Source organism: Erythrolamprus reginae, chromosome 4 (assembly GCF_031021105.1).
Source record: "Erythrolamprus reginae isolate rEryReg1 chromosome 4, rEryReg1.hap1, whole genome shotgun sequence".
NCBI classification, from domain to species: Eukaryota; Metazoa; Chordata; class Lepidosauria; order Squamata; family Dipsadidae; genus Erythrolamprus; species Erythrolamprus reginae.
The window spans coordinates 27,475,032-27,500,877 of NC_091953.1; the positions used below are offsets into that span (position 1 = coordinate 27,475,032).

A 25,846-nucleotide genomic window follows, 5' to 3' on the forward strand; every position below is an offset into this window, starting at 1 on the left:
AGTAAAGACAAAATTACCAGATTTATGGAGATAATAGCAGGAAGAAAGGAGTGTTAGGTATGTTTGCCATTTTAAGTATTTATAATTTTTATTTTATAGAAATAATAAAGGTGAGATGGATGGATGGATGGATGGATGGATGGATGGATGGATGGATACCAGTAGATAGATAGATGCAGGGGTGGGCTACTGCCTGGATGGGGGGGGGGATGCAGTGAGAGAGCAAAGATGGAGCTCCACCCCAGAGCACCCAATTTGCACTGACAAATGTTGAAAGAAAATGCAGGGTGTCCTGCATAAGCCACACCCACAGTGTGGTAGTAAAAATTTTGGTAGCCCTTCACAGGATAGATAATAAAGAAAAGCAACTCAATTTAATTATACTGTGACTATTAAACCAAAGTGGACCCGTATAATAGAGTTACAATCCCCTCAAATAAATTATATTTCCTGCACAAAGAAGTTAATACTCAAGGCTCCCTAAACTTAAATTCCCAATAAAAACATGTTATTGTTTAATATGCTCATTTTAGGATTATGATGCAAATGAACTGTTAAAATAGCCTACAGTATTTCTGTTTTTTCAACCAAGATTCTTGCAAATTACCATTATCTATCTTAGTGACATTTAAGCTCTCTGTAAAAATAAATTGTCCTTTTAGAAGCTCCAGAACATATTCCAATAATACTTTGGGAGGTTCAGAAGTTGCTAACACCAGATTCAATTTATGCAATTAAAACCTGCCTTGTGAATATGAGTGTGGCCTTTGTTATTTACAGGGGTTCTGTTCCAGGCCAATAGCATGGATAACAAGAGCATGGATAATGGGTTTGTGGAAAATTTATTTTGCACATGTCTGCCATTTTGCATATCCATAAAATAAAATAAAAATGTCAAAAAACCCACGAATACATGAAATTATTTACCTTAGACACCAAGATCCAAAATATATTTTCTAACCAGAGATAAACCCATTTGCACTGCTATCCAACAGCATTATTAGGTGCTTATGTATATTTTTTCCTCTTATAGACAGGCCAAGGTTAATTCAGTATTCCGGGGTTTATTCAAATCATTTGTAATGATTTCAAACTGTAATGATTAAAGTTCATGTCTACATGAAAGCAGTCTCAGGCATATAGACAACAGCTGTGTACACCTGGTTCTCAGGATGGAATGCAATTGCTCTTGAGAAATTTTGGCAAAATGATAGTTGTAGCATGGAATTTTTGCATTACTCTTAGCAGAAACATTCTTTGCATATATTCCATTACATATTGCGCTGTACAGTAATTTAATGACCTCACTTGTTAAAAGCTTAACATTAAATTACTAATTAAGTATAAAAAATAATCAAGTTCCATGATTATTTCCACTTCATGGACAGCTGAATTAAATGTCATGATTTTAAGGATTGTCAAAACATTTGTTATGAATCATGCTGTTTATCAGATATCTTAACATTTACATGCATTTTTAACTATTTCATTTCACCTTTTCTAAACCACGAAGAGTTTCCCTAGTTTATATTTTCATTTCCCTTTTTATTATTTTCTGTAGATTGATTTGTTATTCTATAAACCAAAACCTTCATAGAGACATTCAAATTATTCAGGAACAAGTGTTTAACATTCCTGGCTAAGGAAATTGGAATGTATTGTACTACTTTCTGTACAGACACTTCACAAATAATTAAGACCAAGAACGAAGAAATTCTCATTAATACATTTATATTAAATTTTTAAATAAAACTAATATTTGCCATCATAGTTCCCTCTAAGCTGAGCAGTGAGCAATCGCTCACTTAAAAATCATCATCAACTCAGAGTTTTTCAAACCTGCCCAGAAGCCGAGAAGGAAAGAGTGAGAGGGAAGGAGAGAGAGGGAAAGAGAGAGAAACAGATAGAAAAAAGAGAGGAAGGAAAAGAGAAAGAAAAAGAATGGGAGTAAGGAAGAGAGAAAGAAAATCAAAATCTAGTTTGAAACTAGCTTAACTATTTAAGTGGCATTTTGATATTGATAGAGTTGCCCTTTTATGATCTCACTGTTATAGACACACAGTACAGTATTTTATTTTGAAATTCTCTGAGGCAAAACAGGGTGGGGTTTTTGTTTGTTTGTTTGTTTGTTTATTTATTTAATATTTCTGTGCCGCCGAGTCCCGAAGGGACTGCCGCTCAGACACTATACTTTTCCGCCCACCCCCCAAAAAAATTAGAGGGAACACTGTTTGCCATACCAATAGAATGAGAAAGAGAACTGAAATATACAGCAATCAAAACATGTTCTAATAGAGAAAAATAACTAAATCATCATGGAAGCATCTGGCAGATATTTTCAAATTAGGAATGCATTTTTTAATTTGAAGGTATTCAATTCTGAAGCTCAAGCCTTAAAGATGTAGATAACTCAAGGTTGATTACAAACGAAGGCAATGCACTTCAGAATAATATTGCAGGATCTAATCTAGATCTGTCACTTGGTTCAGAGCTTTAGTCTTTCAAGGTTTTCGACTGTTGTTGTTGTAAAAAGTTTCCCCCCCCCCCCACAAACAACATTTTCTGCACAAAGTGTTATCCGATTCAATTTTACATATCTTTTCAAATACATAATCAATTCTGTTATCATCTTTCTGTTTCAATTCCAACCCATAATATTCTCATAATATATTTCTTTATCTTAACTTATTTTCTTCTTATGTACATGCATAATATTACTAATCACCCAAATTCCTAGTTCCTTACACTAACCACTCAACCACCTTAAATTTCAATGAAACTTTGCACATTTATTCCTTATTATGGTATAAAACTGAGGTGTGCAAAATTACTGCATACATTTCTCATATTTTCTGTCCCGCTATATTGCAGCTTTTTCTCATATTTTAACTAATTTGATTTAGTTTAAATTCTGTTTGAAAATAAAACAAATTGCCTTTTCACATTTCATCTACTGTTCTGTTTTACTCTACATCATCATCCTGAAATCTTACAACAAGAACCCTTTTATTTAAAACCCTGCTGTTCTGTTCGGGTCGTATGTGACCCAAAGCCAAGTTTGAGTCCCTGTAAAAAAATTTCCCTGCATATCTGAAACTTGAAATTTCATGACTTTTCATCATTTCAGGGGTTCTCTCTATGAGAATTTTTTTGGGGGGGTGGGGGGGTTTCTTTCTTGCTGAAAAAAACCCCCTCCCTAATGTTATGTTCCTGGGTCTATTTGACCCGGACTGCAAATTGATCATTTTAGGTACTTATATTTGGTCTTTTTGAAAGCTTTTTTTTCCTGGAAACAAGTTTGAACATTTCTGCACACAATGGAATGAAAATTGAACTGAAAAAATTAATCCTTATTGGTTTATTTTGCACATAAATGTGCCCCCCCCCGTTTTTGTGAAAGTTTTTTCAGTTTATGGATAGTTTTGCTTGCAAAATGCATTCTATTTTACGGGAGTTGGTGTGGGATTGGTAGCTTGAACATTTCTGAATATAAGAAAAATATAAAGGAACTGAAAAAAATGATTCTTGCTGGTTTTTTAACATCAGAAATAAGGCCTCCCCACCCCCTCTGCTGCTTGCAACCATTTTCACTTTTTATTTTTTTATGCTCCAAATCCGAAATATTCTTTAAAATCTTAGGCATTCATTTACTCAATTTAACAATGCTGATCATCAAAAAATATTTTTGGGGTGGTGGCTAATTGTTTTCTGGGCAAAAAAACCCCATAACTTCGAGTCTGTTTCTGTTCGTATATGACCAGACCAAAAATAATTTTTTTAGGTACTTGAATTTGATCTTTTTGAAAACTTTTTCAACTGGAAAACTAGTTTGAACATTTATGAACATAATGATATGAAAATTGAACTGGAAAGATTGAGACTTATATTGTTATTTTGATCAAAAAGCCCCTCCCCCCATCCTTTCTGAATTTCGTCTCAATTTATATTTTTTAAGGCTACAAATCCCTAAGGAATTTCCCCCCAAAAGGTTTGATATACTAAATTGAACAATCCTGAACATAAGAAAAATATAAATGAACTGAAAAAAATGGTTCTTATTGGTTTATTTTTCCCACAAAAGGGCCACCCCCCCCGGCCTTGCTGTGTGCCATTATTGTCACTTGTTATACATATTTGTCTAGAAATATTTGGAATATCCTTTTGAAAATCAACCACATTGTAGCCAGATAACTAGTTTTATGAAAGAAATCCATTTTACTAAAAAAAAGTATGTAAGTTTGAAATTAACAGCATAATTTTTATATAAATTGAAATAACTGTATGTGCAAAATAAACCAATATGCATCAATTTTTCCAGTTCAATTTTCATATCATTATGTTCAGAAATGTTCAAGCTACAAATCCCACACCAACTTTAGCAAAATAGAATGCATTCTGCTAGCAAAACTATCCATAAAGTGAAGACTATTTCACAGAAACGGGGGGGGGGCATGCATTATATCACCAAAATAAACCAATAAGATTTACTTTTCTCATTTCAATTTTCATATCATTGTGTGCAGAAATGTTCAAGCTACCAATCCCACACCAACATTAGTAAAATAGAATGGATTTTGCAAGCAAAACTATCCATAAATTGAAAAAACTTTCACAAAAACGGGGGGGAGGCACATTTATGTGCAAAATAAACCAATAAGGATTAATTTTTTCAGTTCAATTTTCATTCCATTGTGTGCAGAAATGTTCAAACTTGTTTCCAGGTGAAAAAAGCTTTCAAAAAGACCAAATATAAGTACCTAAAATGACCAATTTGCAGTCCGGGTCAAATAGACCCGGGAACATAACATTAGGGAGTTTTTTCGAACAGAACAGCAGGGTTTTAATTAACAATCCACAATTACAAATGTATCAAATTTCCTACCCCATTTTTTCAACTGTCTTTTTGCCATTAATAATATACATCATCCTGTATCTTAATTACAACTTAACCATTTTACCATAAACCTTTAATTTATTCAGCTATCCACCATTAACAATATTAATACAGCTTTCTTAAGTCTATTAATGTGAACCTTATTTTCTTTCCTTCTTTCCACCTGTCTTCCTTTTTTACCCATTTTATTTGTTTGTTTTTTTGTTTGTTTTGTCTAGTACACAATGGAAGTACATGAAGATATAATAGTATTTATATACATGATACCAGTAAAGAGATAAAAGAATAGAAAAACTTTAGAAATAATAATATTCACATACATGATGTTAGTAAAAAAAAATTAAAAATTAAAAAAATAAGGAAACAATAAGACGGGATGGAAGGCGAGTGGCACAGCAGGGAGAGCAGCGGCTGTCTTACTTGGCGGTTTCCGAGCCTTTTTGCTTCCGCGCATCATCGTGCGAGATTTGGCCTCTGTACATGCCCCTCCCAGCGTTACAGTAGGGCTGCGAATGGCTGCCCTCTACTGCTTATGACCACTTGTCTCTCTGTTCTGGCCCTGCAGTCACGTGATTATAATTCAGTCCCTTACAACTTTCCCCAAAGCAGTCAGAAAATAATAAGTCACTCTGGGAAGTCACATTTCTCTTGCCATTTTTTTGCACTTCATAGCTCTTGTCCATCTGCTATTCTACTTGTAAGGAAAGACTTATTGTTATGGGACTTGTTACTCCCCACTGACTTCGGTTGTTGGAAGCTGGCAGGAAGTCACAAAACATAGTCCTTGCTTAGCAACCTGCAATCCTCACTTAACGATGGCACCAGGGACTGCCAGTGTTGCTGCCACTAAGTGATGCAGTCATGTTTTATGACCACGTGTAATTGGTTGTTAGAAATCCATATATAATATCCAGTTCCATATTTTGTTCGTTTTGCAGCAGTCTTCACTTTGTGAATTCCACTGCAATAGCACACCTTGGTCATAATATCCAAGATTTCTTGATGTCAAGCATAAATGTTTGATTTCTGCTCCTTGGGGAGATTAAAAATTAACATAGTATGAAGGAATTATACATCTACTTCCAAATTTAAGTCTTATATATGATTCTCTTGGAAACACATTTTTCCCTTCTCTCTTCAGTTTTATTACTTGCTGCTTTTTTGGATATAACTTGAATTGTGAAATATTATTCCTGAGCTTGGCTATCCTTGGTACTTGTTCTGCCGGGCTTTCTGATAGGAGCCTCCCGAAAATTCAAGGGTACAAATTTCAGACACACACATGTTTAAAAATTCAAAACAATGTTCTTTATCACAAAATTCAAAATAAGCAAAGCACTCTTTTTTTATTACAAAGAGCACTCTTCCCAAAACAACCGGGTAGTCTGTACAATTTCCCTTAAGCAGTCATTAAGTACTTAGCTACCAGCTGTGAAGAAACTTCACACCCCTTCTTCTTCCAACGAAGTGAGACACACACACGTTGCTCTGCTTTGGTTTCAAAGGCGTGAAAAAGCAACAAAGTCCAGCAACACAAGATTCCTGACGAACTCCGATAAGATATTCTTCCACAACGGCCAAACCCACATGCTGCTATTTATAACAGCAGCCCTAATTACTGGAGCCCCGCCCAAACACAGGTGGCCTCCCTTATTTCCTGTAATATGTTCTTACTTGGTCTCTTCTACGCATAATTCTGCGCTTGCGTGGGTCCAAAACGTCATCATCTGAATCAAGGGAAGATAAGGGAGATTGACTGCCTGGGCTGTGTGCCAAGCCCTCCTCTGCCAAGTCACTCCCACCTTCTTCTTCATCCGAGGAAACTAAACTCTGAACTGATTCTGTCGGCAATAACACAGGCCTGTGACATGTTGAATTTTCCCCTGCATCCACCTCCCCATTCCCTGGGGCAGGAGCTGGGCCAGAGCCAACCACAACAGTACTCATTCAGCCATCTTGCCTCCTATCCTAATCCTCCTTCTGTCCTGCCCATTGCCTGTCTTCTTCAGCTTTCCTCTGACTTTCATTTCAGTTTCAGCTCACTATCTTTGGCAAGATTGCATTAGTGTAAGTTGAATCCTATATTTCTTGATTAATGTCTATTAAGTACAGTATCAATTAATGATCCAAAAGGCTCTGTGTGTGTGTGTTGTTTTTCTGGATTCAGAAGTAAAACTATCACCTATTATGAATTATTCATCGACAGTGAATAAACCTAATTATAGGATCTCTTGTTGGATAAAATGCCAACATTAACTTCAAGGCAGCAGTTCAGCAATTTGCTGTCCATGTTATTTTGAGTCGCACAGCTGTTGAACTGTTTTGATTGTTTCAGCAGATCAACAGCTCAGCATCTGTTAATTTAGAAAAATGTTTTAACCTGGATACCTATTCAAAGCAAAAAACAGCTGAATATAGTTTTAATACTGTAGCCTTAGTTATGATCTACAATGCTCTACAGGTGAGTTACATGAAACAGAAGCTGGAAAAGTCGTCAGTCAGGCTGGGAAAAGATCTGGAGTTAAAGCAAAGTATGATTTGGAAAGTGCCTAAGCGCACATATGCCACTTGTTGGTGAAGCAGCTGCCTCTTTTCCTTGGGTTATGTATGGGCTGCCTTCCTGGTGAAAGTGGGCAAACAAGTTATTTCATAAGAAAGAAACTCAGGAACACCTCACCTGCCCCACTTTGAGAAATATTTGATACTCATTTTTTCATAGGTGTACTTAGAGGTAGATTCATGGCTATAATTTAAAGTGGAAATATTAGCACGTTTCCATCCATCCTCGGCTCCGTTTGTTCTCTTTCCATAAATTTCTATGTAAGTGAAATGTCAACAAACCTTATGAATAGTATCCAAGTTTCTTCTACTTAAAGCCTGATAAATTAACATTCTACTTTATGTGAGCACAATTAGTATCAGTATTTGTTAGTATTACTATAGCAATCATAAAGGGAAGATTTTGATTCTAAAAACAAAACTGGGAGTAGAAACATAGAAGACTGACGGCAGAAAAAGACCTCGTGGTCCATCTAGTCTGCCCTTATACTATTTCCTGTATTTTATCTTAGGATGGATTTATGTTTATCCCAGGCATGTTTAAATTCAGTTACTGTGGATTTACCAACCACGGAAATTTGTTCCAAGCATCTACTACTCTTTCAGTAAAATAATATTTTCCCACTTGGTTATCCCAAATGTTGAAAATGCTAAGAATTGTTGAAAGAACAGACTTTGGGTTCTTGGAAGCATAGAATATGCCTGTAGAAGGAGAGGTGATATATATATATGCATCTTTAAATATACAATATAAAATTAAACATTCATTCACAGGGGGAAAGATCAAAAGCAACATGAGAAAATATTATTTTACTGAAAGAGTAGTAGATCCTCGGAACAAACTTCCAGCAGACGTAGTTGGTAAATCCACAGTAACTGAATTTAAACATGCCTGGGATAAACATATATCCATCCTAAGATAAAATACAGAAAATAGTATAAGGGCAGACTAGATGGACCATGAGGTCTTTTTCTGCCGTCAGACTTCTATGTTTCTATGTCTAATCTCATAATTTATGCTTGCATTTTCTTGAACATACAAAGTGATTCCCCCCCTGAAGCACCATAGAGCTGACCTCATGATACCAGGAATAATAATTCATTATGTCAAAATAGCATGCCATTGTGCCTGTTACAAAGTGATGCCCCAATACAAATGCTCTCAAGGGGCATGTGATGTTTATTGTTGATGATCTATACAAGTTGTTTGTTTTATTTACACAGTGCTTCACATTGTTTTATTTTCATGTCAGCTAAACATCACTAATAACAAATACATGTTTTAAATTCTCATTCATTGAATGGTTGCTAATTGTTGGTTCGTTGAAAATCATTCATTTTGGGGAGAATGCCTACCCTTGTGGAAGGAAGCAAATACCTAATTGCATCTTTAAAGGAAGAACTAAAAAGGTGGGTACAATGGATGGCACAATTTGGGAGAAACTGCAGCTTTTTTCATTTCTGTTGGGTTTATAAAGAAATGGCCAGAGGTTTGTAGTATACAGTGTAAAAAAGTAGAATAGTATCTGGATTGCCAGAAGATGATCTTGTATTTGTTTAACTCTTATAATTTTCTGGGTTTTTTTTAACTCTTATAATTTTCTGGTTTTAGAACACTCTAAGAAAGGCATTGAAAATGCAATTTAAAATGTTCAAGATATTATTTTTCCTGTTTTAAAGACGTCTAGTGAGGCATAAATGAAAGTAATATAGGAATCACAAAAAAGAATGAAGTTTAACAAGAAGTTATTCTTCAATATAAACTGCGTAACACGTCCTTGTGCTTTTATGTAGGTTTTTACCCATAGCCCAACCACAAAAAGTTTTTTTTTTCCCAGAGAAAACATTACTGAATTTGGGAATGTTCAAAGATCGTGCGTCAAACGAATAACTAATTGTTTAAAACGAACAATTAATAAGTTGTCTGTGGGGACGTGACTTTTGATACCACCTGAAAATTTGTTTTCTCTTTTACCTTGAGTGAGGAAGTGAATGCTGCTCTTCCATTAAACTGTCTATGGCACTGCTTCACTTAGAAAGCATGTAAGCCGACATTAATAAAGAAAAGGCAGCAGAAAAAAATTAGCCCTAGAAATTGTTAGTAGACTTTCTACACATACTTAGGATCATAGTTCCCTCTAAGCTGAGCAGTGAGCAATCGCTCACTTAAAAATCATCATCAACTCAGAGTTTTCCAAACCTGCCCAGAAGCCGAGAGGGAAAGAGTGAGAGGGAAGGAGAGAGAGAGGAAGAGAGAGAAACAGATAGAAAAAAGAGAGGAAGGAAAAGAAAAAGAATGGGAGTAAGAAAGAGAGAAAGAAAATCAAAATCTAGTTTGAAACTAGCTCAACTATTTAAGTGGCATTTTGATATTGATAGAGTTGCCCTATTATGAGCTCACTGTTATAGACACACAGTACAGTATTTTATTTTGAAATTCTCAGGCAAAACAGGGTGGGTTTTTTGTTTGTTTGTTTGTTTGTTTGTTTGTTTGTTTGTTTGTTTGTTTGTTTATTATTTCTGTGCCGCCCAGTCCCGAAGGGACTGCCGCTCAGACACTATACTTTTCAGCCCAACCCCCCAAAAAATTAGAGGGAACACTGCTTAGGATGCTAAATTTTAATAAGACCACAAACCAAGGTGTTGTAATGCAGGTCTGTATCAGTGTATAAATAACCACAGCAGCAACAACAACAACAACAACAATAATAATAATAATATACTGCATGCTAAATCTAGAATACTTTCAAACTAGTACTAGTTAAGGTTAATGTAGATTTTAAAAATCATTTTGTTAATGGTGGCATATTGAAAGTATGGAAGTGATTTAAATGCAGATTGAACCTGTAAGCTACCTAATGGCTCTCAGCACAAGAAACTTTATAAAGGAGAAATAATCATAATACAGTACATTTGTGATGCACGTTTAAATGTTCAGTTGACCGGGTTTCATGTTTAATGATGATATGATGATAATAATGATAAAATTATTATTTACTTATTAATAAGTAATTATTATCCCTGATCCTGCCTTTTGTCACAACCATAAGAAAAAATAAACTGATTTATGGTTTTGATGATTAGACAGAATAGATAATAGAAATAAGATTTTCTAACTTTAGAGACAGGCTAAAATAGTTTATAAGCAGTTATAACTTTTGGGAAGATCAGAAGTCACTCCTTTACATATTGGTTTACATCATTTGTTCTACATTTTTTTCTTTCTGCATTTTAGTTTTTTTCTTTTTTCTCCTTTCTCTTTCCCCTTTTTTATTCTATATTAGTTTGTAATAGTTCTTATTACTTTTCTTAAAATAAAATTATATATAAAACTACTTTCAGACATCTTCCTAATCTAAAGGGACCAGATTTTAACATTGGTAAAGAGGGACACCATTGGGGGGGGGGGGTGTTAGCAAAAGAAATGCAAAAAAAAATCTCTTTTTTCTCTCTCTCTTCCTCCCTCTCTTTCTCTCTCCCTCCCTCCTCTCTCTTTCTTCCTTTTTCTTTCTCTCTCTCCGACCTTCTTTCTTTCTTTCTTTCTTTCTTTCTTCCTTTCTTCCTCTTCCTTCTTGCTCTCTCTTTCTCTCTTCCTCCCTCTATATCTCTCTCTCTCTCCCCCTCCTTCCTTCCCCCTCTCTCTTTCTCTCTTCCTCCCTCCCTTTCTATTTATCTTGGTCTCTTTCTCCCTTTCTTTCTCTTTCTCTTTCTCTCTTCCTTCCTCTTTTCTCTCTCTCTTTCTCTCTTTCTTCCTCCCTTTCTCCCTCACTCTCTCTCTCCACCTCGGTGGGCCCTCCCACTCTTTCTTCCTCGTGCGCAGAGACCTCTTCCTTTTCCTCCCCGCAAAGACCTCCAGACAAGCTTGATTAGGGGCAGGGAGGGCGAGGCAGCAGCGGAGAGCCCAGAATCCCCTCCCTCCAGCGTCTTCCCAAGGGGGCTGGTTGGGAGAAAAAACAGGACATTTTTCAAACGGAGCGGGACGCAGGACAAATGATCAAAAAACGTGACTGTCCTGCTGAAAGCGGGACGTCTGGTCACTTTACCCTAATCAGTTATACCTTACAACAGTAAATAGGTGTAGGACAAGTCTTATTTCCACAATGTAACAGTATAGTATTTGGATGGAATCTGCTTTAATTGGCTTGCCACCTAGAGTTCACTGAAAGAAAGGCAGGATATTCAATTAAGTCTTTTTCTATAGGCATCTGAATGTATTTGTTTGTATCGCTGGGTACGGCAAACCACCTTTCCAGGCTGAAGGAAAGCAACAACTGGCAGATGACCTGAAAGTGTTTTACGGCAGGTTTGAAAGGAAACATTTAAATATGTTTAAGGGTTAGATAAGGTTCAAGAGGAAAGTGTTTTTAATAGGAAAGTCAACACAAGAACAAGGGGGCACAATCTGAGATTAGTTGGGGGAAAGATCAGAAGCAACGTGAGAAAATATTATTTTACTGAAAGAGTAGTAGATGCTTGGAGCAAACTTCCAGCAGACGTAGTTGGTAAATCCACAGTAACTGAATTTAAACATGCCTGGGATAAACATACTGTATATCCATCCTAAGAGAAAATACAGGAAATAGTATAAGGGCAGACTAGATGGACCATGATGTCTTTTTCTGCCACCAATCTTCTAAGTTTCTATGTTTCTAAACTATGTGTTTCCTTTCCACAACTAACCTTGTGGTGCAACCGGAACAATCTGGAACTGAACACACTCAAAACTGTAGAAATGGTGGTAGACTTTAGAAGAAATCCGCCCATACTTCCACCTGTTACAATACTAGACAACACAGCATCAACAGTGGAAACCTTCAAATTTTTAGGTTCTACCTTATCGCAAGATCTAAAATGGATACCTAACATCCAAAACGTCATCAAAAAAGCACAACAAAGAATGTTCTTTTTGTGCCAACTCAGAAAGCTCAAACTGCCCAAGGAGCTGCTGATACAGTTCTACAGAAGAATTATTGAGTCTGTCATCTGCACCTCTATAAATGTCTGGTTGGGTTCTGCAACCCAACAAGACAGACACAGATTTCAGAGGATAAATAGAACTGCAGAAAAAACAATTGCTACCAACCTGTCTTCTATTGATGACCTCTATACTAGTCAAAAAGAGGGCTGTGAAAATATTTATAGTCACCTCACATCCTGGACACAAACTGTTTGAACTCCTATCCTCAAAACGACACTATAGAGCACTGCACACCAGAAGAACAAGAGACAAGATCAGTTTTTCCCTGAACGCCATCACTCTGCTGAACAAATAATTCCTTCAATACTGTCAAACTATAGTCCACGTTTCAGCCGGCCAGGAAGGACATCTCCATGACGTCAAAGCTCTGCCCATGGAATTCCCTATTGGGATTCCCCACCTTCATTTGAGCCTCCCACCGGCCGACAGCTCCGCAGCTCTTCTGCAAAGGTGACAGCCGGGCGGCAGCGCTTCTCGGCAGCCTCCTGAACCCGAACGCCGAACCCAAACTTTTGTCGAACTTCCGGGTTCGGCATTTGGGAGAACGCCGAGAAGCCCCCCGGCTGTTTCAAAAGGTGACAGCTGGGCGGCGGTGCTTCTCGGCCAAACGCTGAACCCGAACCTTTGCTGAACTTCTGGGTTCGGGAGAACGTCGATAAGCCCCCCGGCTGTTTCAAAAGGTGACAGCCGGGCGGCGGCGCTTCTCGGCCAAACCCAAACGCCGAACCCGAACCTTTGCTGAACTTCCGGGTTCGGGAGAACGCCGAGAAGCCCCCCGGCTGTTTCAAAAGGTGACAGCTGGGCGGCAGCACTTCTCGGCCAAACCCAAACGCCGAACCTGAACCTTTGCAGAACTTCTGGGTTCGGCGTTCGCGGCGGCTGGTTCGTAAGGCGAAAAAAGTTCGTAAGAAGAGGCACAAAAATCCCAAACCCCGGGTTCAAATCTCGAAAAGTTCATAAGACGAGGGGTTCATTCACGAGGTACTACTGTATTTACTAAGTCTGAACTACTATTAATCTTCTAATCTTTCCCATCACCCATCTCTTCCCACTTATGACTGTATGACTGTAACTTTGTTGCTTGTATCCTACAATTTATATTGGCTCTTTCCTAATATGATTTGATTGCTTATTTGTATCTGGATCATCATTTAAGTGGTGCACCTTATGATTCTTGACAAATGTATTGTTTCTTTCATGTACACTGAGAGCATATGCACCAAGACAAATTATTTGTGTGTCCAATAACATTTGGCCAATAAAAAATTCTATTCTATTCTATTATGGGAGATTTTCCATTATTTTAACTTTATTGTTATTAAACTTATTTGACTGTAAGAGACTGTAAGAGAAATGAAATGAAAAGAAGGAAGGACATGCCAGTATTCAACTAAACAAAAGTACTTCAGATAATTTATGACATATTTAAGATTAATTCTACTGTCATGTTTGAAAGTATTTTTCCATTTAACAAGACAAAATAACATAAACAAAATTATTGGTTTATGTAAAGTTAAATTTTGATGCTCTATTTATATTGGTTATAAACTGCCAGTTATAATTGTAGATAGTTATTTATAGAAAATTTAAAACAATGGTGGAACATTTTTTTCTCCACTGTCTTACAGGAAAGTTCTAATTTGAAAGACAATGTTAAGTAATTTCTTAGTAAATATTTTATGGCTAACAGCATTATATATACTTTTTATGTGACTGAAAACATAGTAACTGAATTTAATATTTTCAATTTATCAGGAAATGTAACCATATAGACTTTTGTTAACAAATTATACTTGTGTACAGTCTTGTCTGAGAGAGAGATATGGAGATAAACTCAACAGTTTATACACAATTGTTCATTACTTTAAGGAAGGTGATGGAGATACTGCACTATTTTTTTCCTTCATCACTGGTGTGCCAGTCAGCTGGTTTTCATGCGCACGGGCATACCGAAAACTGAAAGAGCAGCTGCCCATTGAACACCGGAACCCGGAAGAGCAACGAGTGATGGCTCAGTGTCCCATAGGTTTGCCATCACGGCTCTATAGCATATTCTTTATATCTTTCTATATCTACCTATATTATAGATAGATCTACATTTACCTATATTCTTTACCTATATTCTAAATTTCTATACATTGTGCTCTTGATAATCTATACAGTGGTACCTCGAGATACGAGTTTAATTCGTTCCGGACCTGGGCTCTTAAGTCGAGCAGCTCTTATCTCGAACGACTTTTCCCCATAGGAATTAATGTAAATAATTTTAATTGGTTCCAGCCCTCAAAAAACTCACAAAGTTAGTCTAAATTATGCAGAAAGACATGTTTTTAATGAAGAAATGTACATGTACATATAAATGAATAATGAAGTTTCTTTCACTTAACTTGTAAACTTTCTTAAACTTTTAAATTTACATATGTTCAACTTCTCTGCCACCCAATCCTGTAGGACAGAGGTCCCCAACCCTTTTTGCACCAGGGACCGGCTTTAAGCGATCAAGAGAGGAATGGGTGAATGAATGGACGGAGGGTGGGAAGGAAGGAAGGAAAGAGGGAAGGGACAGGAACAGAGGAAGGAAGCAAGGAAACTTATGAAAGGGGAGAGTAAGAGAGGAATGAGTGAAGGGAGGGAGGGAGGGAAGAAGGTGGGAAGGAGAAAGAAAAGAAGAAATAGAGGAAGGGAAGGTAAAAGAGAGAAAGAAAAAGAGCAAGAAAGAAAGCTGCAAGCACCCCCCCGAGCCCCCCAGGCCGGCTGCAACCTTTTAAAACACGCGCGCCGCTTCGCAGCTGTCTCCTGAAGCCGAACGCGGAAGTTAGCGTTTGGCTTCAGGAGACAGCTCCTTGGCGCTTGTATCTCGAATTTGGGCTTGTAAGTAGAACAAAAATATCTCTCCCCTCCCAGCTCTTATCTCGAGTTGCTCTTAAGTAGAGCAGCTCTTATGTCGGGGTTCCACTGTATACCTATATATTTATTTATATTTCAACTTTCTTTCTATAAAGTTGAGAGGATCTCCCCAAATCCTTTGGATTTATGCTTGAATTTATGACGAGAAATGTATATTTCTTGAAATATTTAAAAAAATCATCAGAAGCAGAATTCAGTGGGCTGAAGTCTTCCCTTCTTCTCTTTCTGGTTCCTCCCTCTTGAGGGTGGGTGGGGGGTGAACTATTAGCTAGCTGCTGTTAGTTTTAGCAAGTTTGTTTGACACGTTTGTTTGGAGAAACTCCTTGTGATCTCTGCCTAAGATAGCAAGATTCATTGTTGGAAAAATACGAGTCTATGAATTGCAGAAGAGAGGTTGTAGGCAGTCTTGCACTATTCAGATGTGAACCATCTTGCATTTTTTCATTTTAATTAGTCCTTGAGAAGATAAATGTTTCCTTTTGACATAGTGTATTTGTTGTTGTTATTTTTATTATAAATAATAGCTTGTCAATTCAAACTTAGATGCAGTTGTTGAAAAAATCACCTTTTTTCTTTGGAGTAACTTTCTTTTCATTATAGTTAATATAATTTCCATAGAATTCATTTTATGCTGCTCTTTATAACTTTAGATTGCGTACATGTGAGTTTTGTAGTCAGTCCTGCCTCAGTAAATGTCTGGAAATGTTCATGTCATTCTTGATGGTTTAAAAACATTTTGTAAGTCATCTTAGAACAACATATGCTGTGAATTGTAGTACAGTGGTCCCTTGACTTTCGTGGGGGATACGTTCCAAGACCGCTTGAGAAGGTCAAATTTCCGCAAAGTGGAGACGCTGCCTTTCTTCCTTCCTCCCCCTCCCTCCTCCATTCCTGGTTTTACTTACCCCCAGAACCCGCAGGGGCAATGGGGCAACAAGCTGGGGGCTTTGCTGTGCTTGCTGGCGGCGTCTCCCATGGCAGCGGCGGCAGCACTGGTGCTCAGAGTCAGGGCAGAGGAAGGCGAAGCTCAAGGCAAGAGGAATCCAGGCCAGGGATTCCAGGCCAGTCAGCTGGGAGGTTGGATGCTAGCACTAAGGGAGACGGCTTAGGTGGGTGGGGGAAGAAGAGGTGGCAGCGGCGGACGGCAGTGAGCAATGGCAGCAGAAAAAGAGGCAGCCACACCCTTTGGTACTTGAGGTGACACTGAGCTGCAGGTGGAGGCTACCCGAGGGTTGTGGTGGGCCCACCACAAGCCATCCCCACGATTAGCGTATGGCCCCCTGACCAGTGTTCTCTCTAAATTTTTTTTGGGGTGGGCGGAAAAGTATAGTGTCTGAGTGGCAGTCCCTTCGGGACTGGGCGACACAGAAATAATAATAAAATTTCCCTCTCGGCTTCTGGGCAGGTTTGGAAAACTCTGAGTTGATGATGATTTTTAAGTGAGCAATTGCTCACCTGCTCAGCTTAGAGGGAACTATGCCCCTGACCCAACAATGCCCTCAGTTCCTCCCCTCTCAGGCAAGTTAGGATGGTCTTGTCCGCCCGCAAGGCTCGGCTTCAAGTGGAGCGTACCACCGCTCCAAGAATTAAAGGGAAGGGATCGGGAGGCTGGGGCAGATGCGGGCTATACCATGGGTTTTGAAAACCCGTGGTATAGCCCTTCCGCAAAAGTCAGGCCCGCGAAAGTCAAGGGACCACTGTATATTAAATTCTATTCAGGGTTGATATTTCATACCAGTTTAATATTCTAATCCTGTTCAGGAATAAGCATGGAGGGTTTGTCCTCAACAAATGTGCACATTTTAGTCACAGTATAAACTGTAACTTTCTTTGAGGATGTGCAATTTCACACTTCTGTTGACACTGTTAAAGGACGCCCTTTGTGTTGTGTCTAAAGGAATTTATGTTTATTTATGTTTGTTTATGTTTATTTAGATTTGTATGCCGCCCCTCTCCGCAGACTCGGGGCGGCTCACAACAAAGTGAAAAAGCAATTTACAACAAATCTAAATTTCTACTAAAAACATTTTAAAAACCCCATTTTCTAAACACACATACATACACACATACCATTCATAAATTGTATATGCCCGGGGGAGATGTCTCAGTTCCCCCATGCCTGACGACACAGGTGGGTCTTAAGGAGCTTACGAAAGGCAAGGAGAGTAGGGGCAGTTTTGTATTGTTTCTATATGTGATTTAGGATCTTTGGTTACAAAGGGTTTTTTTTTCATTTATTCTGTGTTATCTCAGTGTTACCTAAGTTTTCTGGGGAGAAATGCTACCTTCACTATGGTCTGTATGATAATATTTGTTGTTGGTATGCAAGAGTTGTTTACGCTGGCTATACAAGCAGGTCTCATGTGCTTGGAGGGCATGAAGTAGTTTTGCTAATCTGTCAGTATAGTATGTGCTTGTGGATAAATATAGACTGGCAGCTACTCTGCAAGTAGTAGATCATCATCATACACCGAGGCTAAAAATTACCTCTTTGGTTATGGAAAATGTGTTCTGATCAGGAAGCTGCAGGTTGTCGTCATTTAAAATCCCAAAATTCTAGCTTTGAATCTGAAGTTAATAAAAACTTCTGTAACAAAATGATCAAGCCGGGAACATGAAGCAAGTAATTTCCCCCCCTCCAGCTATAGAAATAAATAAATTTTATGATCGGGAAATTTTTTGTTATTGTCATCCTCATGGAGATTTCACTGGCCTGCTGGCGGCGATCCACTGTGATCAGCTTAATAAAAGGACTTGGTAGGTAAAAAAATCCTTTCCATAAGTTTGAATTTTAAATTGACTTGTTAGAGTTTTCTATATTTTAAAACCAAATCTTTCTCTCTATATATAGAGAGATAGATTTATAGATATAAATGTGGGCAGATAACAAAATACAGCCTGCCTTTGGTAAACTTAATGAGGTTTGGGTTTTTCCTGATATATCTTTCTTCATTGGTTTTGCTTTATATTATAAGCAATACAGTATCTTTGGTTTTATTGTGTATTTGAAAAGCTATGGAAAGGGCATAATTTTTAATCTTGAGTTCTTCAAATACTTGTGTCATGTGTATACTGTACTATATCCTCTCTGCTGTATTTAATCCTAATTATCATAAAGAACACAGGACTATAATATAGGAAGAAAATTTAGTTATAAAGGGTTGAGAATAGAGAAGAATTATCAGACAGCAAACCTACTTATTTCGATATTTATTTTTGGCCAGGGGAAAAATAGCTAATTGATGCATAACTACAGGAATAAGATATTTATGTTTCATTTTTTCTTAATGTTATATTTTAAATTTTATAACTTATTTTAATTATAAAATTAGAATGGTAACTAACGGTAATTAAACTGTAACTGTAGTTTAAGTAAAGTGAAAGTACGTGGTGTACTAATACTTGTTGCCATTGTGGTATTCCTTGAGTGGAAAAACAGTTCAGATTAAAATTTCTTGAATCCAAATAAAGTTAAATGATGAAGGATAATCTATAGCCTAAAAATCTCAAAATCATGTATGTGTTTTATAAATTCCCAGAAAACATTCAGCAAGAAATTGATTGTTTTGTTTGTTTGTCTATAGTATTTAAGATTTTTGACATGGGGAGATTAAAACAAGACTATAAATTCACAGGACTAACAATTTCTTAAGTAGTTATTATGGGATCAAAAATATGAATTACCAATTCAATTTTGTTTACATTTAACCTTAATCTGCCCTATCATTGTCCAAGGATTCTGTGTTACTTTAAAGAGTAACAGTTGTTGATAATGCTGTTATATCGGACTCACCTGTCACATATACAAGATGAAGATGCAATGTTAGAACAGGCTGCACTGGCAAGACATTTTCATATTTAAATATTTAGAATATTGATGATCAATACTGAGTAAGTGGTGGCTTATTATGCCGATCTCAAGTGAATGAAGAAATAAAGCAGGAAAACTATATGTATTTGGAATGTTAAAACAATAGGAAGGTGAAAGGAAACATCTCTTATAAGATAAAGTTTGAATTGTATGCTATAATGCTTGGTACAGAAAAGTAAAATTACTTTTTTGGTTATGCAAACAACAGCAAAGTGACCAAAAAATTAATTTGTGTGGTGTCCTCTTACATTTGCTTGATTTAATCCACATACTGGGGAAAAAGAGTATTAAGTCAATCTGCTTTTGATTAATATTGAGTACTATGCAATGTACTAACCATATTTCACTTCTGGGATTATTATGAAAATGTGTATCAGTTTAAAGAAATATTCCTTGTTTAGACTGCATCCCAGTGGGAGTGAAGCATCCAAATTTAAATACAACTTTCAGATACGATTAGCTGTCTGATTGTTTATCAGTATTTAATATTCAGTATTTTATCATTCTAGGTAAACATTCAATCCAGCACAATATTTTATTTTGCCTTTTAAAATCCTGCTTTCTCTGGGTTCATAGAGTTAATATTACTCCTTTTCACTCATTCTGCACTGCTACGTTCCTATTTGTTGTAACTAGTTATTTCCTGACAAATCTTAGGCATTTTTGGAAGCAGCTCCCCCTGAGTTACGTGGAGCTCATTACAAGCACTAATTAAGAAAGTTGCTTATAAAACTTTTTCCAAAGATATAACTGCATATAACCTTAATGACACCATTATATGATGGTATCATTATTTCTTAATGAAATACTAGGAGAGCAAGTAGAAGAGAGACCATTGGTTAGAAAAGATTGTACAGGGAAATTTACTTCCCCTTTGCAGGTTCCTTTCTGCAATATAATTAGTTTATTTCTGTGTATTTGTGTAATATGTGAGCATTATGCTCTTGAGTAGTATGCATAGACACATAGGAATGGAACTGGCTATGATACTTTATTTGAGTAAGACAGTTTCAGACTCTGGGTGCTTATATCTTCTTTGTATTCTGCATTTTAGAAGATGGTACCACTGCCTAATATTTAATTTTAACAGCTCTACAATGTCTTTACCTATTCACATTAAAAATAATATTAGGCTTTAATCCATTCAGCATTTTAACAATCTACCCTTTACAAGCTGCTTATTAAGATTATATAGTCTATATTGGAATGAAACTCTTTTGTAATCTAAATTATGTTTTATTAAGTATCTATTGCATTTTTAATTTTCAGCATCTCCAGTGGGTAACGGATACATTAAACCACCCGTCCCTTCTGTTTCTGGCACACAAAAGGAAAAGGGACCTCCAACCATGCTACCTATCAATGTTGATCCAGATAGTAAGCCTGGAGAATATGTCTTGAAAAGTTTATTTGTTAACTTTACCACCCTGGCTGAACGCAAGATCCGCATCATCATGGCAGAACCTCTGGTAAGTCTCTGGTTTTATAACATATGTGATTTTAGTGATGTTTTTATTGGTTTTTTACTTATATTGTATTTACACCTGTTGTTAGCCGCTCAGAGTCTGTTTGGAGTGAACGGCATATAAATGTGATAGATAGATAGATAGATAGATAGATAGATAGATAGATAGATAGAGAGAGAGAGAGAGAGAGAGAGACAGACAGACAGACAGACAGACAGACAGACAGACAGATCAAAGAAAAATTAACATTTAATTGTAGAATGAACTAAAACTAATTTGCAATCAATTTGCTAGAATCTCTTAAACTAATGCAATATGTTTTCTATGGGTGATTAAAGACCTGTAAAATAGCAACTCCACTAAGAGAAGAAATATGAATGGAAATATGTATACTTGGAAAATGCATTGCCTTGCCCATCTTGGTGGATAAGGGGAATATAACTCTAATACAGGGTTGTCAAACTGGATTTCTTCGAGGGCTGGATCAGCATTGTAGTTCTCCACAAGTAGGCAGGGTTGGGGGGGGGGGAGATGGTACAGACATGTCCTGCAGTACTTCTGGCAGCCAAAATGGGACACAAGGCCATGTTTTTGGCCTGTATGGCCTCCTGCAGCACCCTTCCAGCCAAATTGGGACATAGGGGACCTCATATATATCCAGGTGCCCTGTTTTGGCCAGCAGAGTGCTGCAGGAGGCTGTCCAGGCTGAAAACAAGACACAGGGCCCCCTCAGAAGTCCTCCTGCAGCCCGTTTCAGCTGCCAAAGGCACCATGGGCTGATTCTTTTCTTTCCAGGCCGGTGTCATGGGCGGGATCTAGTCCACGGGCCTTGAGTTTGATACCCCTGCTCTAATATGTTGACAAAAATGATTAACAAAGATTTAACAACCCAGACATTTGGTTCATTGCATCAGACTGGGTTCAAGATTATTCTTTTGAATAGTTACAGGAAAAATAAGTTTGCCTATAATATATTTAGCACCAGGGTGGATTCCCATTACTGCCACTACCAGTGCGCTGCACGTGCAGCTTCGGTCCTCTTGCATGCACACACATGCATCTCAGTGTGTTTTTGTTTCTGCGCATGTGCAGGAAGCAAAAACACACTGAAATAGAAGTCAAATAAATAAACAAAGAAAAACCCCAACCAAATAAATAAATAAATAAATCTCACAAGGAGATGAATGCGATTTAGTCAACTTTTTGCTTCCGTGCATGCGCAGAAGTATAGAGTAGCGATGGCGAACCTATGGCATAGGTACCATAGGTGGCACGCGGAGCAATATCTGCTGGCATGCGAGCTATTGCCCTAGCTCAGCTCCAACATGCATGTGTGTACCAGCCAGCTGATTTTTGGGTCGCACAGAGGCTCTTGAAAGGCGTTTTGTCTTATAGAGAGCCTCATGGGGATGGGGGAGGGCGTTTTTACCCTCCCCTGGCTCCAGGGAAGCCTTTGGAGCCTGGGGAAGGTGAAACATGAGCCTACTGGGCCCACTAGAAGTTGGGAAACAGTCCGTTTCCAGCCTCCAGTGGGTCTCCAGGGGACAGGGGAAGCTGTTTTCGCCCTTCCCAGGCATTGAATTGTGGGTGTGGACACTCTGCCATGCATGATAGTGTGTGCCTATGGATTTTTCGGCACCTGAGGGAAAAAAGGTTTGCCATCACTGGTACAGAGTATATGGCCTTTATCTTGGAGCATAGAAAATGGTACTTTTCCATAAATCCGTTGTTGTAAACCAACCACTTTCTTATAGTGATGGATCTAACTGAAGCCAACAAAGTCTGTAGTGTTACAATGACTCTTAATGGGTCCATAGGGTTTCCAGATGACACAACGTTTTCCCAGTTATCTTGTGGTCAACTCTGTCAAATGCCTTGTTAGAGAACCAAGGCTCTTATTGAATGACCTCTTCCTGACTGCTGATCCTGTGGAAATTATTGATTCTTTGAGGAGCCTTAGGAAATGAAATATGTGAAATAACATCAGTAGAAAACAAAAAGTCAGAGTGACCAGGTTCAGGTATGAGAGTTAATTCAAGCCTATTCCATGACAACAAGATAGCAAAGCAGAATTATATTTTCCAAGGAATATCTAGATTATGACTGTGCTTGTGAAATATTTTTAAAATAATACTTTTTAAAAATGGAAGAATATGCTGTATTCATCCTGCTGAAAAAAATCAATGAGTTTTGGTCAGCGTTTTTGTGACATAGTTCACACAACTTTTTCATTGTATCATTGTGTCTCTTTGACTGTATGGGGTTACTGTATAGAATACCATCCTTATCTATTAATCTATTAGAGAAAAATGAATAATTTTGTAAAAATATAGGAACAGGCTCTAACATGATTGTGAGCTTTTAGGAACTTTTCATATACCATATTCTATGTGAAAGGAGACTTTATGCCTACAGGGAGCAAAATGCTTCTCATTCCTGAAGATTTTAAAATATATTTCTTTCAGAAAAATTCAAGGCTCTTCAATTACTAAAAAACCTGTATTTTTCCACAGAGATTAGAGTCAAAATGAAAAATGGAGAATATTTTAGAGCCATGGCTATATACACAAGAGTTGGTCCATCACTGTAGTTAATTCAACTTTTCTATATTTGATTTAGGCCCTCATACGAGTCTACGGAGAGGGGCGGCATACAAATCTAATTAATAATAATAATAATAATAATAATAATAACAACAAAAACAACAACAACAACAACAACAGTGATGGCGAACCTATGGCACAGGTGCCACAGGTGGCACGCAGAGCCATACCTGCTGGCACGCGAGCCGTCGCTCTAGCTCAGCTCCAACGTACATGTTTGTGCTGGCCAGCTGATTTTTGGCTCACACAGACACTCTGGGAAGGCATTTTTGGCTTCCAGAGAGCCTCCAGGGGCCATGAGGGGCATTTTTAACATTCCCCCTGATCCAGGGAAGCCTTTGGAACCTGAGGAGGGTGAAATATGAGCCTACTGGCTAGGAAACAGGCTGTTTCTGGGGGGCTGGAATGAACTGTTTTCACTCTCCCCAAGCATTGAATTATTTTATTTTATTTTATTTTATTTTATTTTATTTTATTTATTTATTTATTTATTTATTTATTTATTTATTTATTTATTTATTTATTTATTTATTTATTTATTCCAATACACAATGAGGGTTTCAGTGGGTATATATCTATATACACATAGTAAAATACATGATGAAGGTTATAGAGGAGATACTCATAGTAAAATATATCTAAGAAATAATAGAAAAGAAGGTATAGTAATAGAACATATCAATGAAAGAATAGAAGAGATATAGGAGTAGAAGAAAGGTATAGGAGATATAGGAGAGCAATAGGACAGGGGACGGAAGGCACTCTAGTGCACTTGTACTCGCCCCTTACTGACCTCTTAGGAATCTGGATAGGTCAACCATAGATAATCTAAGGGTAAAGTGTTGGGGGTTTGGGGATGACACTATGGAATCCGGTAATGAGTTCCACGCTTCGACAACTTGGTTACTGAAGTCATATTTTTTACAGTCAAGTTTGGAGCGGTTAATATTAAGTTTAAATCTGTTGTGTGCTCTTGTGTTGTTGTGGTTGAAGCTGAAGTAGTCACCGACAGGCAGGACGTTGCAGCATATGATCTTGTGGGCAATACTTAGATCTTGTTTAAGGCGTCTTATCTTAGGTGTGTGCACTTGTGCATGCGTGTTAGCGCGCATGCACGCTCTTTCATCACCTGAGGAAATAAAGGTTCACCATCATTGTACTAGAACAAGATTAGTTGCTTGTTGGCCTTTACAAATCATACTGTTGTCTAACAAATGCATTGAATGAAAACCAGTGAAATGTTAAATTTCTATTTATTTCAAATCAAAATCAAAATATATTTATCACTAAATGTTTGATTTTGAGAGAATTAAATAATGAGATTAGGATTTGGGTTGTTGGTTGGAGTGAAAGGAACATTATTATTCTTTAGATAATAAAATGAAGGTATGTGTGTGACAAAGAAATATTTAGTAAATTCTTGCAAGTTGAACCTCAATTCCTCGTGAGCAAATTCACAATTCCATGCAGTTTTCTTTGCAATACTACAAAACTATTTTGCCACTGCTTTTGTTTAAGATAGTTCTTCTTTCAGTTTTCAATCAGATCTGTTAGTCTATATGAAATCTCCTGATAGTGTAGAATTTCTTGCTCGAGCAAGGATTTGGACTAGTAGACCTCCAAGAACCCGACCAACTTTGTCATTCTGTCATTCTGTCCTGTTATTCTTTCAAACACTAAGCAGTCTGACCTTTTGAGATTGGTCAGAGCAAACTAGCTGAGACAGAAATACCTACATTTTTCTACTTAATGTCCAATTCTTTATATGACAGTTGTATTGTCTTATAAAAAATTATTATGCCATGTTCTATGAACTACTACAGGTGCATCACTGCAAGCATTGTGAAGGGAAAGTTAATTCCTTGAGCACCTTTATTTCAACAAAGAAATACAGTAATGCATGCAAAACTGAAATAATAGCACTTGACACTCGGATTTATATACTGATATATAGTGTTTTACAGCACTATGTAAGCAATTTAGAGATTGTCTCCAACAATCTGGATCCTCATTTTACCCACTTCAGAAGGACGGAACACTGAGTCAACCTTGAGCCAGTTAGGGTCGAACTCCTGGCAGTGGGCAGAATTAGCCAGCAATGTTGCATTCTATCCACTGTGCCATCATAGCTCTTGTTGTATTTTGTTGCAGGAAATGTTCTATTTGGCACCATTTCTGTTCATTTGCTTGTAAGAGGACTTAGCATTTCTTCAGATGACATGCATAGCCATAATTTAAGTGGGCATTGTTTGCAGTTTACATTTAAAGCTCTCTACCATAACCACAGTCTTGAATAGGTACTTATTTCAAATGTCCACAAAATCTCACCACAGAATTGAGAGGCCGGGCGAACTAGTGCCCGGCCAACATTTGCAGCAGGTGGGAAGCAATTCATCTCCGCCTACCAATTGGGGTGATCTCACGCAACAGCGCAAGAGCACCCCACAGAATCTCGTTGGCCGCTCGGGCATTCTGGGAAGCGGGGGTGGGGCTGGCTCCCTATATGAGAGCCTGCTTGCCCCCTTTGCTTCCCTTGCCTCCCGAGCTCGATGCCCTGCAGACACCCAC

General features: G+C 37.6%; 1 protein-coding gene across 4 annotated transcripts in view; it reads left to right on the plus strand.

The window, feature by feature from the left end:
• Positions 1 to 25,846, plus strand: part of FRY (FRY microtubule binding protein) — a 232,999-nt gene that overhangs the window by 61,406 nt on the left and 145,747 nt on the right. For all 4 annotated transcript variants that reach the window (XM_070749879.1, XM_070749876.1, XM_070749877.1 and 1 more), the window contains exon 2: positions 20,479 to 20,678. In XM_070749879.1, coding sequence (XP_070605980.1) covers positions 20,559 to 20,678 — 120 coding nt within the window. In that variant the 5' untranslated portion in view covers positions 20,479 to 20,558. The remainder of the gene's footprint in view (positions 1 to 20,478; positions 20,679 to 25,846) is intronic.